This window comes from Cryptosporidium bovis (genome assembly GCF_009768925.1).
Source record: "Cryptosporidium bovis isolate 45015 chromosome Unknown contig_8, whole genome shotgun sequence".
NCBI lineage: Eukaryota > Apicomplexa > Conoidasida > Eucoccidiorida > Cryptosporidiidae > Cryptosporidium > Cryptosporidium bovis.
The window spans coordinates 377799-393236 of record NW_027124998.1 but is presented as its reverse complement, the minus strand read 5'-3'; the positions used below and the strand labels follow the sequence as shown (position 1 = coordinate 393236).

At 36.1% G+C, this 15438-nt stretch overlaps 7 protein-coding genes across 7 annotated transcripts; 4 read left to right on the top strand and 3 right to left on the bottom strand.

Annotated features, from left to right (window-relative positions):
* Window positions 1–14: 14 nt before the first annotated feature.
* On the top strand, window positions 15–2498 carry FG379_003396 (KH domain; the record flags this gene model as incomplete). Its single annotated transcript, XM_067329025.1, has 1 exon — window positions 15–2498. The coding sequence occupies one exon, from the start codon at window positions 15–17 to the stop codon at window positions 2496–2498; it is 2484 nt and encodes an 827-aa protein (XP_067185202.1).
* A 586-nt stretch (window positions 2499–3084) lies between these two features.
* Window positions 3085–3483, bottom strand: FG379_003394 (60S ribosomal L44; the record flags this gene model as incomplete). Its single annotated transcript, XM_067329023.1, has 2 exons — window positions 3085–3399; window positions 3481–3483. The coding sequence occupies 2 exons, from the start codon at window positions 3481–3483 to the stop codon at window positions 3085–3087; spliced, it is 318 nt and encodes a 105-aa protein (XP_067185200.1).
* A 435-nt stretch (window positions 3484–3918) lies between these two features.
* On the top strand, window positions 3919–4545 carry FG379_003393 (uncharacterized protein; the record flags this gene model as incomplete). Its single annotated transcript, XM_067329022.1, has 1 exon — window positions 3919–4545. The coding sequence occupies one exon, from the start codon at window positions 3919–3921 to the stop codon at window positions 4543–4545; it is 627 nt and encodes a 208-aa protein (XP_067185199.1).
* Window positions 4546–4910: 365 nt separating this feature from the next.
* FG379_003392 (SMC4 SMC4) lies at window positions 4911–8930 on the top strand (the record flags this gene model as incomplete). Its single annotated transcript, XM_067329021.1, has 1 exon — window positions 4911–8930. The coding sequence occupies one exon, from the start codon at window positions 4911–4913 to the stop codon at window positions 8928–8930; it is 4020 nt and encodes a 1339-aa protein (XP_067185198.1).
* Window positions 8931–9221: 291 nt separating this feature from the next.
* Window positions 9222–11348, bottom strand: FG379_003391 (calmodulin-domain kinase 2; the record flags this gene model as incomplete). Its single annotated transcript, XM_067329020.1, has 1 exon — window positions 9222–11348. One exon carries the CDS (start codon window positions 11346–11348, stop codon window positions 9222–9224), a length of 2127 nt encoding a protein of 708 aa, XP_067185197.1.
* A 696-nt stretch (window positions 11349–12044) lies between these two features.
* On the bottom strand, window positions 12045–13928 carry FG379_003390 (secreted UDP-N-acetylglucosamine pyrophosphorylase family; the record flags this gene model as incomplete). The annotated part of the gene is made up of 1 exon (XM_067329019.1): window positions 12045–13928. The coding sequence occupies one exon, from the start codon at window positions 13926–13928 to the stop codon at window positions 12045–12047; it is 1884 nt and encodes a 627-aa protein (XP_067185196.1).
* A 751-nt stretch (window positions 13929–14679) lies between these two features.
* FG379_003389 (BET3 vesicular transport) lies at window positions 14680–15306 on the top strand (the record flags this gene model as incomplete). The annotated part of the gene is made up of 1 exon (XM_067329018.1): window positions 14680–15306. One exon carries the CDS (start codon window positions 14680–14682, stop codon window positions 15304–15306), a length of 627 nt encoding a protein of 208 aa, XP_067185195.1.
* Between the last annotated feature and the right edge of the window lie 132 nt (window positions 15307–15438).

Sequence of the window (15438 nt, the reverse complement as noted above, 5' to 3'; positions counted from 1 at the left end):
AACAAATATACAAAATGGCGAAAAAGAGACCAAACCAAAATAAGAATTCCTCGGGGAAGGGGAAGCAGAAAACATTTAACAATCGCGCAGGAACAGAATTGAAGGATAAAGAGAAGATAGATGTAATAGAGCCACAAAAGATGGAAGTAGTTGAGACTCAGAATGTGGTTGATTTCTCAGGTCTTTCAGTAACTCAAAAGAAGAACCTTAAAAGGAGGCTCAAGAAGAAGAACATAGAAACTGATAAATCGAGGCAGGGAGTAGAAGGTAAGAGTGTAGCAAGGAAACCCCTTACGAAAAAAGAAATTGAGGAAATGTTGCCTGAGGATCCACAGTCAAAGAAAAGATCAGATTTTCTTTCAAAAACAAACTCTCGCTTAAGATCATTAGTTGATCTCTCAACACTTCCAATAGAAGAGGTACTAAGTAGAAAGGGAGAGCAGGATAGAGTGATGAGGGAGATACTGAGTGATATAACATTGATACTCTCGGAGGAGTCGTCCAATTTAAAGAAGCCTCCGAAGCACTTAACCGTTTCCACCATTTGTGAACAACTTAAAGACTTTGAGATCGCGTCAAAACAACAAGAAGAGGAGTTTGACAAGGAGTTCCAAACTCATTTGAAGGAGTTGTTGGTGGTTGCTTCTTTATACGAAAATTATAAGAACTTCCAAAACCAATGCAATGAACTCAGATCAAAAATAGAGAGGAAGATGGAAGTCAATAAATCTCTTCTTCAAGTGGCTCAAGATAATAATAAGCAAAAACGTTTAGTTAATAAAGTCAGGAATTTGAAGCATGATAATACAATAGATTGCGAGTCAATTGAATCCAGAAATTTTGAGCTTCCAAATAATAGAGGAAATTTGATGGACGCTTTATTTGGTTCGGGAGTAAAAATGGCAAAGAGTTTGGAAAAGAAATACGGAGCCTTGGTTGAGAAGGGAGCAGGAAATTCGATTCAAATTACGGGTAGACCTCAGGATATAGACGACTGTTGGAATAGCATTAAGCGATTAGATTTGAGTTCACACGAGACTGTAAATCTCGATCCAAGAGTAATCAAAAAACTATACTCTATGAACTCAAGTATAAATTTAAGGTCACTACAGGAAGAGCTCTCTGTGATAATATCTAGAACAGATAATTCCATTTCGGTATCCGGTTCCCCGGATTCTACAAAAAAAGTAATTGAGATTATAAACAACAACTCTGGTATTTCCAATAATACCGTCTCAATATCTCTGTCATTAATTATCGCAAAGGCATTGCAGTTCAACTTCCTCCCAACGGTTAGGACAATAGAGAAGGAGACAGAAACAAGTATTCGAATCCAATTTGGTAGCAAATCAAGAGAGATTGTAAACTTGAGTTCTATTTCTGAGTCCCAACCAGATAGCAAGATACTGATATTTGGAAAGCCTGATAATTGCGAGGCAGCAAAAGGAAAACTTACGAAGTTAATTAAGACATTTGTTGTTGAGAGCATTAATGTTGATAACAGAGTTATTAGGAGACTCTTCAGTCCACAAGGGAAGGATTCCTCCACACAAGAGGACCAAGGCAATCTGAAAGTCTCGAGAAACGTTATTGAAGAATTTTCGAGACTCAGAGACTCCAATAAAATGGGTGTTATAAGAATTGGATCTTCAGTAGTTTTGGTCGGGCCGGCTGCAGAGATAAAGAGGGCTAAGCCTGTTCTTTTAGATCTCTTCGAGAGAGCACAATATGTATCAATTACCAAGACCATCAATAAAGAACAACTTAGAGTATTAAATCACGCAAGGAGAGAGGAGATTGAAAAATTAACATCAGTTGTGATATCTACTCAAAAAAGGCAAGATAACAAGAGTGTTGTACTTGAGATCATGGGTTCGGAGGAAGCCAAAGCAAAGGCGGTGGCCATGATTGATGATATTACCAACAACGAAGCCTACTTGGAGGTCATTGATATTGGCAACCGTACCTTTGATAAACTGTTTACTGGTGGCCAACGTTCTAAACTCAGAAAGATTACCTCTGATTATCCTAATGTTCAGGTTATCTCTGGAGAAAAAAGGAGCAGTATGTCAATTCTTGGACCCAAAAGTGATGTTCTAGCACTTAAAGAGAGGTTCATTGAGTTTAATAAGAATACCCTGGAAAACTCCACGAATGAAACTGAGGAAATTGTTCACATTCCAAATGGAAAGATGGGGCTTGTAATTGGCTCGAAAGGTAGTGTTTTGAATGAGATAATAAACAAATCAGGTTGTGAGTCAATTGATATTCCAAGAAACTCTAATCGTGTTGTACTCAGAGGCACCAAAGAACAATGCACTATTGCTAAGGACCTTATTAATGAAATACTGAACAATAATTCTAGCTCAAATACTACCACGAGTAGTGACCATTCTGACAGAATATCCACTAAGAACTCTCGAAATTCTCATGAAAAGACCATTAATTTTGACGAAAAATGCTTCCCTGCGTTGGGAGGTACCGCAGTTGGTTCCTAAATAATCTCGAAAATATCTCCAGATGCACATTACACGCCCAGTTACACTTCCAGCCTCTTCGAGTCCGCATAAATTCATTAATTCCTTTGGTCTTAATGTAATTGGGAATGGGTGGTATAAGGCTAAGAAGGGATACATCTTTCAAACAATTTAGATCTAAAACATTATTTTACTAATTAATCACGGCTTCTTTTATTCTTATTCTTTCCTTTTTTTTGGTTATTTGATCCGGAGTTGAAAGCATAAGACAGTCATCACAATCATGCACAGAATGTTCATTGGAATGTATCGATAAGGTGAGAGATCAAGGTCACAGTGATTATGGTAGTTCGGGAGGTGTTTTGTCTTGCGCACGACATCCCTTTCCCGAATATCCATTCCATCTTTCAAGAATCAAGTTTCTCCAGGACTTCACGGGCGTTGATAGGTTCAAAAGAAAGAGAGTATAATTAGTTTAAAAGAAAAAAGTTAAGAGGACTTAGTATTAGTTACTAGTAACTAGAAGTTTAAGTTCTGATAAACTCAATTAGAAGTCCTATGTTTTCCTATCACCTCTCTTTTGTAGAGTATAAACTAACTATTTAGTTTAATATACAGGACCTCCTTTCCTCTTCTTGTCAGCTCCGAGTTGGAAGTGTTTGCATCTCTTTATCGCTAAGAAACGTCTTTGTTTACACTTCGTACACTCCAGTCTCAATACAATCTTTTTTGTGGTCTTCGCCGTCTTCCTTAACTTTGGTTTCGTTTGCCCACCATAACCTTTCTGTTTTCGGTCGTAACGTCTTCTACCTTGGGCAGTTGACGATTCTTTTCCTCTCTTATATTGAGAAACTTTGTGAGGTGTATGTTTACGACAATCAGAGCCCTTGCAGTAAGTATTTCTTACTTTTGGAATGTTAACCTACGAATTGGAGAAAAACGAAGTTAAGAAATTGGATTTTGATTGATTGTCTCGAGACAATGAAATTCTAGAGGAACTTACCATTTCTTTATATTATTATTTTATTTAACTATATAAAAACCTCTAAATGATCTCGGAAAGGCTTCTTTTAACTTGTGTTTTGCGAAAGCTCAAACTTTAACTCCTTGATCTACGTCTCGAGAATTTGACGCCTATATAATATTTAAATTGCCGCCAACTGTAATAGATAGCTAAAGTACCCATTCCACAGCTTATAGCGCCTGTCTTTCGGAGCGCCGGTGGCGCCAACCAATTGTTTGAGTTTGAATACTAATTGTGCTCGTTTGATTTTCTCCATGATAATTTGTGTGAAAAGGATAGATTGACAAAGAGCAAAGTCACTTCTTACACATTTTTTACTTTCCCGTTATTTTGTGTTAACTGTTCTCAACTTCTAACGTCGACCTGATAAATAATAGTCAATTGTGTTGATGAAAGACTGTTGAACTATCTAAAAATATGAGAAGAAAAAGCTATATAAAGAGTATTTTCTCATTACTTATTACGTTTGCTTTCATGAGGTCATTAATAAATGTTGAAGCCCTATACCTTATTTTGATTCCCGGATCAAATGAGTGCATATTCTTTAAAGCTGACAAAGGTGATCGCATTTTAGGTTCATACGAGGTTGATTCAGAATACGAAAGTGTAAGAGTTTCGCTTTCAATAGTTGGGGATGAGACAAAAATATTCGATAAAATAAAGAACACAGGAGATTTCAGTTTCAATGCACAGGAAGATTCCGAATATTCCCTCTGTTTCAAAAATTTACTAAATTCTATTGAACAAACAGTAAATTTCAGCATCAAAAGCATGTCTAATATATCTAATTTAAACAATGTTATGAGCAATCAAGAGTCAAAGAGGCTCTTAGATTCTATGAGAATTCTTTATGAGAGAGTGGTCATGGCCTCTGAAAAGCAAAAATACTCACTTACTAGAAAGAGATACCAAATGGATGTAATCGAATCCTCAAGAAAAAAGGCTGCTTTTTGGAGCGTTCTAGAACTTTTAGTCTCGTTTACTTTCGTTTTTCTTCAAGTATACACTTTAAAATCGTACTTCAACGTCAAGTACCTTGTGTGATGAAAAAACGAAACTGAATAATTAGTTGCGAAGCTGTGCCATTAAAAAAATAACGAAAACTAGGTCAAGGACTTTGTGAACCGGACTATTTTATCCTGCTTTATAATAATTTTGTTAGTTCACCTAATTAGTTTATATTGTTCTCTTAGTAATCCTGTAAAAGAAAAAATAAGCCAAGTTTCAGTCCACTCCTTCCAGAAGAAAATCCCTAACTTTATAATGCCTTATTGCTATTTGCACTTGTTTACCGCCGAAACTTCCCCACAAAATATGTTTGCACTAATTTATAAGTAGGAATTAAAAGTAGAGTATATAATTTATTGAATTAAAAAAGTGAAATAGTATTTTGTTATGTGATTTATTACATGGAGAAGGTTGAAAATGTCAGCAGTAGCCTTCCTTCTGGGGGAGAATGTGGGAAACCACGATTAATGATACACAAAATAGAGTTGGAGAACTTCAAATCTTATGGTGGAAAGAGGACAATAGGTCCATTTCACAAATCATTTACGGCTATAGTTGGCCCTAATGGGAGTGGAAAAAGTAATGTGATAGATGCGATGTTGTTTGTTTTTGGAAAAAAAGCGAAACATATGAGATTAAATAAAGTATCGGAGTTGATTCATAATTCAAAATCATATCCAAACAATGAAAAAGCCAGTGTTTCTGTCCACTTTAAAGAAATTGTAGATATAACTGGTAAAGAACATGAATATGAAACCGTTCCTAATTCTGATATAACGATAAAGAGGGAGGTGTTGGCTGGTAGTGATCAAACTAAATATTACATAAATAATAAAGTATCCTCATATATGGAAGTAACAAAATTATTAACAAGTAAAGGCACTGACCTAGAACACAATAGATTCTTGATTTTGCAGGGAGAAGTTGAATCTATTGCCCAAATGAAACCGAAGGCCACAAATTCAAGTGAGGATGGTTTATTGGAGTACATAGAGGATATAATAGGAACGAGTGGTTATGTTCCTGAGATTGAGAAGCATTCATTAGAGCTTGAGCAGCTAAATGAGTTACGTCAGGAAAAGCTAAGTAGATTGAAAATATCCGAGAATGAATTAAACAGTTTAAAAGGTCCCTATTATTTAGCTGTGGAGTTTTTCACGTTGGAAAAAGAGCTTTACTTTTCAAGATTATTGTTTCACATTGAAGAGAAAAAGGTGGCTATGAATCAAGTCAACGTGCTGAAGGATGAGTTGGTTGAATTAACAGATGCGAAATGTGGGTTAGTTACGAAGAAAAAAGAATTGGAGCGAGAAAGGGCTGAGCTTGAAAAAGAAAACAAGGACGTTGGCTCTAAGGTTAAATCTTTGGAGAAGGAGTTGGAAAAGAATGAGAATGAATTTAAGAAGATAGTACTAAGAGATGAGGAGCTAAGAGCGATCCTAAAGAACTCAAAAAAAAGATTAGCTAAACAAGAGGACTCTTTTGGATTTGAGAAAAAACTTATACCTGAGTTGGAGAATAAGATTGTCAAATTAGAGGACGAAATTCGTGAAAAACAAAAACTAGTCCCGAAGGTTTCCAAAGATCTTGAGTGTGCACAAGAAAAACTTGATGAACTTCAAAAGAGTTTAAAGGATAGAGTTGAGGAGACTAGAAAGAAGAAAGACTTAGCGGAGCGAGAATTGGCACCTCTTCAGAAAAAACTGCTGGAATTACAACAGTCACACGATATGCTCTCAGTTGAGCTTGAGCTTCTTAGACAAAGGCAGGACCGGCAGGAAGAAGGCGGTGATAAGGGTAAGAAACGTCTAGAAGAGTCAAAAAAAAGGCTATGTACTCTGAAAAAAGATAAAGTTGATACCTTGAAAACTATAGAAAAAAAAAAGTCTATATTGGAGGAAAGTGTGAAAAAGTCTGGAAAGATTTTAGCCGATTTTAACGAGAGTAATAGAGTTCTAGGAACAAAAAAAACTGAATTGGAAGAGGCAAGAAGTATTTATGCATCTCAAATAAGTACCAGTAGAACAGCCTCAGAGTCTAAAAAGAAAAGTGGAAAACAAGCAATAGCAGAGTTAGTGATGGGGTACTTTACTTCAAAGAAAAAGAGTGGTATATACGGAAAATTGGGTGATTTAGGTTGTATTGATGAAAAGTATGAGGTAGCTCTGTACTCCTCAACTCCCCAGTTGGAGAACATAGTAGTTCAAACTACGGAGGATGCTCAGGAAGTGGTTGAATATGTTCGAAATTCTGGAATTGGAAGAGTTTCATGTATAATATTGGATAAACTTTCAAGTTCCCTTAAACAGGGAATGGATAGAGTATTAAAAATCCCAACAAACTCAGAGAGACTTTTCGATTTGATAAAAGTAAAAGAAAACAAGTTTAAAATAGCCTGGTATTTTGCCGTTAGAGATACTTTGGTTGTAGAAAATCTTGAAATTGCAACTACTGTTTCATATAATGGGAAACAAAGGTGGAGAGTTGTGACTTTTGGAGGTGAACTTATAGATACAAGTGGGACAATGACTGGAGGAGGATCATCTGTGGTTGTAGCCAGACAGCAGGGTATGAAGAGGAATACGGGGAAGACTGCAATTTCGGTTCCTACACCTGAGGATTTAAGTAGGTTAGAATCAGAGTGTGCAAGTTGCCAGGAGAAAACAAATAAACTTAGAGCTGAGTTAAAGGATACGGAGGAGTTGATTTCACTTGTGAAAAATGAGATTAGTGACTTGGGTCTATCCTTGGAGAAAATAGAACTTGAATTATCCTCCTTGGAAAAGTCGATAAAGTCGTTAGAATCAGAATTGGAGGAATCCTTGTCAGATGTAAAGATCACTGAAGAGATGAGGGAGGCAGACGCTAGAACAATTTCAAAGTTGGAATCGGAGATTTCTAAAATGAGGGGTAAGATAGAAGAGTGTGAGGAATCAATGGAGTTGAAAAAGAAGAAGGTTGAGGAACTGGGAAGTGTAATGAAAGATATAGGAGGGATAGAGATGAAAAGAAGAGTTGAAAAGGTTGAAGAGTTAACTAAAACATTAAATAGTTTGGAGGCAGGAATAAATAAGATCCAAATTGATATAAGTCTTTCTGAGAAGAAAAAACTAAAGACAATAGAATCTTTGGAACAATTTGAAGTAAAATGTGCCTCATTAAAAGAATCTATTGAAAAAACCGAGTCTGAGCTTGTCTCAATGGAGGAGGTGGCACTAAAGTTAATGGAGAGAAAGAAGGAACTAGAAACTGAACTAGAATCGTTTATGAGTGAATACAGTTCATTTCAAACAAAATCTGAGGAAATAGAAAAGGGGATAGAAGAAATAGAGTTGAGTGATGTTGAAATTCAAAACAAGATAAGTAATGTAAACGCCAAAGTATCAGATTTGGAGCAAGGCTGTCTCAAAATGCTCCAAAAAAAGATTCAAAAAATCCGAGAGGAGGTTGAATCTATTCCACCAATACCTGAAATTGATAGAGATAATGAAACTCAAGTTGCAGACAAAAAAATAGGAGAAAATGCTAACTCTGCAGATGAGGAAATAGGTAACGATAAAAATGACAAAGACATTGAATTTGAAAATCTAAAGGTCAAACTCATGGAAAAAGATTTAACTGATTCCGAGTATGAAATTTTATTGAGGGGGAAAGATGTTTCCAAGATAAAGTCCCAGATTGATTCCATAGAGACGAAATTGCAGGCCTTATGTGAACAATTCCCCTCGGTTAGTGATGGAGGCAGAGGAAATACAAAGAATTTTAGACCATCACAGGACATATTTACACAATACTCTTCTCAACTCCAACAACACAACAAAAGGAGTCAAGAAGTAGAAGAAGCGACATCTGCCAGAGACGAGTGTAGGAAACAGTTAGATTACATAAAACAAAGCAGGTATTCTGACTTTATGGCAGGATTTAAGGTAATAGCCTCGAAATTAAAGGAGATATACCAAATGATAACCTTGGGAGGTGACGCAGAACTAGAACTTGTTGATAGTATGGATCCGTTTTCAGACGGTATAATATTTTCTGTGAGACCTCCAAAAAAGAGCTGGAGACCGATAACCAACCTTTCTGGGGGTGAAAAAACGCTAAGTTCTTTGGCACTTGTTTTTGCTTTGCATCAATTTAGGCCTTCTCCTCTTTACTTTATGGATGAAGTTGATGCTGCTTTAGATTTCAGAAATGTAAGCATTATAGCCACATTTATTAAAGAAAAGACAAAAAATGCACAATTTATCGTTGTCTCTCTTAGAAATCATATGTTCGAAGTTGCAGATAAGCTTGTTGGAATTTACAAGACTTGCAATGTGACAAAATCAGTTTCAATATATCCAAATGACTACTACACTGAGGAAGAGAATGACACAGATGAAGCAAGGGGAAGAAAAATCGAATTGGTTGCTGGCGTTTAACTCATGGCATAAAATCACAAAAATCAAGTTATGTATGACAAATGAAATAAATTAGAACATTGAATCTTAAGCTTTTGTATCAAGAAGACAACAAAGTAGCTTTAAATAAGATAATTCTGAATTGCCCTGTCAACCATTTTCTTTTTTTGGTTCGCTAGATATTAATATATTAGTTTATCGCGAGTCCCTCCTGATAGAATCGCACTGTTAATTATGCCGTTATGCTTATTTAACTTGTTCCAGTATTTTCCTGACATTGAAAATGTAAGCAGGGTCAATAACTGTTGTTATTTAATTTCCATTGTTATTTTGTATGAAATTAATATTCGTTCTTGAGGAGCACCTTTTCATCATGTTCAGCGTATCGTCAGATGCCTCGCCCAAAAGCAACCTTGAAGGTACTCGTCTCATAACGTGACAAAATTCATCAAAATTAATTGTCCCGTCTTTATCTAAATCTCCGGTTTTCATAAATTCACTTAATTCCAAAGCAAGTTCTTCTTCCGTCTTTTCAACTTTGCTCGCAAGAGAAATAACTTTTATTAATTCCTTGTTACTTATATATCCGTCCCCATCAATGTCAAATACTTTAAATGCAGCTTTGCAGGCATTTTCATGTGATAACTGCCTCTCTTGAATGCAAGCAGCAATAAAGTCGGTATAGGATATCATATCAGTTCCGTCTGGATCTATCTCATCTAGCAAGCCTTCAAGTCCAAGTGAAGGATTACATCCGCTCTTGTTAACACCTTCGATAATCTCGTTTCTACTTAAAAATCCGTCCTTACTCGTATCAAGTTCAATAAACATATCATGAAGATCCAAAATATCTCTTTCATCAATATTTTGAGCAATGAGTGTTAAGGCTATTTTTTTAAGACGAGACAAACCCTGAAATCTCCTAAAGTTAGAAACTACATTATTTAACAAAAGATTTCTGGGGGAAGAGGAAAGTTGTTTCTCAAACCATTCATGCTCGAGAGCCTCTGTTGATTTTATTCTCTGTTTTGGTGATTTTGTTAACAACCTTCTTATTAATGACTCAGCTTGGGGTGAAACATTTATCCAATCCTTCTCTGGGAAATTAAATACTCCCTGTCTTATTTTAATCATAACTTCAGAATCTGTAGGAGCGCTAAAGGGCGGATAACCACATAATAATACATACATCATAACTCCTGCAGACCACTCGTCACATTCGGGTCCATATAGTCCCTCTAATACCTGTGGACTAACGTAGTAAGGAGTGCCTACTTTTGTTCTCATCATGCACCCGGGTTTAAATCTAGCAGCCAACCCAAAATCAATAAGTTTTAATGGCGAATCTGTATCGCTTGTTAAAAAAAGAAAGTTCTCCGGTTTTAAGTCCCTATGTGCAACATTTAATCTGTGACAATATGCTATTGCATTAAATACATCTTTCATTATTCTAGCTGCATCACTTTCTCTAAACACTCTTTGACGTACAACTCTCTCAAATAATTCACCACCTGTACACAACTCCATTACCAGATATATATCCGTACTATCCTCAAACGTCTCATACAGCCGAATTATATTCGGATGGTCTAACGACTTCATTATTTCTATTTCCTGTCTAAACCTTTCAACATCTTCCACAAAATATTTTGGTATTTTCTTAGCTGCTCTTCTCAGACCCGTTCCTTTTTGAATTGCCACCTTAACTTCACCCCAAGTACCTCTTCCTATTGTCTTTTCTAGTGTATAAAAGTCATTTATGTCCCCCTTAGTACTTAATATAAATCTGTACCTATCCAACAATAAACGCAATCTTGAACCTGTTCTACTTAGTACAAGTGGAGGTGTCTTTGGCCTTTCCATAACTATTTCATTTTCATTATTATCTTTATGAGTTTCGTCATCGTAATCAAACGTTGGCACTTTTTCAGCTACCGATTTTTTTCCGATTGACAAGTCTCCACCTGCTTTTGTATCATTAGTTCCTGTTACATAACATTCCCTTTTTTTTTCTGTGTCATAGTGTTCCTCAAAACGAACACTACTATTATTTGTATCTCCCCAATTGCAACAAACCGTGTACTTATATTCAGGAAAATGTTCATTCAAATGTAAATATCTATTACCGGTTATTGGCTCCCAATATATATTCTCAGAGTTATTATCATTGTCATTTTTAATAATGAATTTATACTCTAATAAACATGAACCTCTTATTCTGATATCACTGCTTGTTCTCCATACTGGATATGATATTTTGTCTGTGATGAGCCTTACTGAGTTGTAATCTTCTTCCACACTGTTTAGATCATTCTCTTTTCCCTTTGTTTTTTTGGTATTAAGACTCCAATTTCCAAACCTAGAATGGTTGCCCAATATGTATACTGACTGACCAGGCTTTGTTTTATCGCACACACACTCAAAATATATAAGTACCATCCCTGCAAACCCTCCTATTGTTTATCTATATATAAAGGTATATATGCATATATGTTATCCGTGTTTCACATAACTGCATATACATTGAATAAAATATATACAAAAATATATCTAAATACCTATAAATACATATATTTATTTGTATATATTTTTATTTGTCACCTTTTTTAATTCTTTATAAACACTGCCCAAAAATCCGTTCCTAGTGGTAATCTGCATTGAACAAAATATACCGCCTGATTGTCAGTGGCCCCGCATAATTCGCATGTAGAGCCACAAAGTAAACAACTTATCATGCACAGACCAAGTGCCGTTTAAATGACGGCTCAGTACATGCATGCAATAAAGCATAAATACCAAACAATGCAGGAATGCGGGGAAATAATCTAATTATAGAGGAGGATATGAAAGGGAGAGGTGGGGACGAAAGGTGCGACGGTGAAAGATGGAGGCAACATGAACATTAAACAAATGGTTAACGAGGTTTTTTTATCACCCGTACCATCCTCCACCCCCATAATATAAACTGAAAAAATATAAGTTTCAAATAACAATTATTTGTATTTTAGTAAACTTATACACGCGATAACCAAATGAAAATTGACAAAAAAGAAATCACTGAAGTCGGATATTTAAAGCCTCAATACGCAGGTTAAATGACTACAATAAAAATTAGTAACAAGAGTCAGATCACATCTAATCCTGAATAATTGTGGTACCTTCACTGGAAATGATATCCCTGACCTCTTCATGTCTTATACCATAACCTCTTATTTTTTGATTATTTGTAGCAGAAGCCAAATCTTCCTCAGCAATCGGGTATCTAACGGTTCCTTTATTATTCACAACCAAGTTCTTAATTATTATTTTTGAGTCATTCTTCGCAATAATCCTAACAGAGCCATCAACAAAGAATTTGCCATGGATCTCAACATTGCCTTCAATATGAACATAAGAACTCTTTGAAATGATTACCGGACCTTCCTTAATCCTATAAAGAAGATCAGAGAATCTAGTTGCAAATGAAGGATGCAGTACTAGCATTGCTCCAACTCGAACTGGGATTCCAGAGATCATTTCTGAATGAATTGGTGAATTTTGATCTTCCTTACCTATAACCGGATCTCTTCCACTTTCTTCAATTCTACAAGTAACTCCATTCGAAATGCAAGCAAGGCGCACATACTGTGAATTTGAAGCATAATATTCACTCTCCGTAGTTGATGCAGTGTCAGTAGCAACTCCAGCCTTCACTTTAGCTCTTCCTTCAGCCAAGCTGTTTTTGCATGGAGAAAAAGTAGCCCATCTTTCCATCTGAACACAACCAACTTTTGTTCCATTTGGGAATAAAAATGGGATATCCTGCATCATGCATTCCAATCTAGTTGGACTTTTAAAGGCTGTCTTGGAAGAGTCAACGTATTTTGGATTAACAAATTCAGGCACAACTCCGCCAGTTCTGTCTAAAGTTTCGACATAGTTATTCAATTCAATAAACAATACGTTCGAATTTCCTGGAAAAGGTGAATAACCAGTTTTTTCGTCAGCAAAGTCAGAACCCAACCCCGAGCTTTTTAATAAAGGATCTAATTGGTTGTATTCCGTATTGACCGTGACCTTTGAGCCATTTGGAAGAACCAATCTACAAAGAGCTCCGACAGGCTCACAAGGTACTCTCGGAATCGTCAAGCTGTTCATCTTATAATCATGACTAGAGGTAACTCCGAGCACTGGGAGGACTGAGTTAAAAACTAGAGCATTTGTATCTTGAATGAATACTAAATACCTTATCCCTTTGTTTTTTAATTCAGAAAGCAATCCAGAAGCATGTAAAAGACTATGAACGTCACCATGGCCATGAGGTTTAGTTAATATTTTATAATTATCTTTTGGATCAAGGGCTATTCTTGCATCTGAGTCCATGAGTGCAGGAACCTTGAGTTGTTTCACTAAAAAGACTTGGTCATTTTTCAATCCAAAGTTATTGTTTACTTCTAAAAATTCTCTTGTTTTGGCGTCTGTATCGTCAGAAGTCATAATAATTAGTGGTATTGTTACATTTTCACCAAATTCACGCAAAATTCTATTCTCATAATCCAGTATATAACTTGCATAAAACCCAAAAAATGTGATATTGGAAACACTAGAGAGTTCAATAGAAATTTTTATTCCTTCGAAAGAAAGCCTCTCTCCAAGACCACCAGCAACCAATACAAATGCAACATTTTTAAGTTCGTTAAACCCAAGTTTTTCATATTTCATGAAGTCCTCGGATCCAACCTTCAACTCTAGTGTGTCTGGAACCTCCGGATAGCACCCTTCCCTTGGATTAACACCTTCTTTTGATTCTCTAAGCAACTTTTTAGCTCTATCAATGTAACCAGCCAATCCACCACCAATACACGAGGCGTCCAATGCATTAAGTTGCGAGACGAGCCTTTCCACATCTGAACTACTTCCTGAATCCAATAGAGACAAAATGTGCTCTTGATTTCCTTGGGTCAAAATCTGTCTTAACTCAGCCAAACTCAACAAAGACCCACTTCCATCAGATTTGTTTAAAGATATAGTAACCACCATTACTGATCCAAGCAAAAATAACAATAATAACGTACAATTAATCCCTAGTAAAATAGAAAGTATTAATGCTTTATAGAGAACTCAAAATACACCCAACTCAGTTTAGCCGTAATCATAAGGGTCTAATGACAGTAAGAGTCATTAAAATGAAACAAAACTGAAAAAAAGAGGGGTGTTGCGCAAGTTTTGAATTGTTCAAGAAAATTAGTATTGTGGATGAGCGGGGAAAACTCCCTGAAAAAAAGGATAACATGTATTCGAAGTTAGGAGAGTAAGTTGCTGTATCGAGAATTTCGAGTTTTAACATCACTAATTCTCCTAATACATGCATTTATGAAAGTATCTTCTCCTCCTCCTAATCAGCCTAGCAAGAATTGTCATAGTTGTGTTTATGTTAACCTGGGCAACCCTTTTTTCTAGATTATTAAAACAAAATCCCATTCCATTTAGATTCAAGAAATGGTCAGTCAGTCTTCCATCATTCTTCAAGCCTATATACTCCTACTCAGAGGTGAAAACTACACAAAACAATTGAATGGAAGTTTAACTGAAACTGTCGCCCATAAGATTTAGAAGGAACAGATTGGGGGGGGGGGGGGGGGGGNNGGGGGGGGGGGGGGGGGGGGGGGGAGGATAGTACCGGGTACATACCTCCTATATTTTGGAGATCAAATGACTTAGTTACGTTAAAATTAATAAATTGCCGCCTTTATTCTTGAAATAACAACTGAAAGATAAAAGTTATGACAAAATGTCAGGTTCTTTTAGCCAACAAAAGAAGCGTGCCGATTACCTAAGACTAGGGGAACTAGCCTTTCAGAAGACCGAGAAAATAAATGGGGAGGTTTTTTCCCTGATGTATGGGAGTTTGGTTGCCCAATTTGTAAAGGATCTGGATAATGCAGAACTTATAAACTTGAAACTCGAAAAGATAGGGTACAATATTGGAATTCGTCTTGTAGATGAATTTCTAGCTAAATCTGGTGTCTCTAAGTGTGAAAATTTCAGAGAGACAGCGGAAGTTATTGCTTGTGTCGGATTCAAGATGTTCTTAGGAATTACTGCTGAAACGAGAGATTGGAATGCAAATGAAACTTCATGTAAATTGGTTTTCAGTGAAAATCCACTTAATGACTTTGTTGAGCTTCCTCCTTGCTATAGCTCTTCCCTTAACTACAGTAACATTATATGTGGGGTCATTAGAGGTGCCTTGGAACAACTCCAAATCCAAGTTGTTTGCAGCTTTACCAAAGATATTCTTAAGGGAGATTCAGAGAACGAAATCCTTTTAGAATTCAAGGGAAAACTCCAAGAAGAGTTCTTAGATGAAGATGACTACGAGGAAGATTGTGATGATGACGATCAGGAATTCAAGTAAAAATAAAATAATTGGTCTAATTCATTATAGATTATTAGGTATATTTGGTGTTAACTAAATACTAGTAGTATTTTCTACTTACAAAACTATAATAGTGATAGCATAATGCTCGTTTTTTTGATCACCTCATTC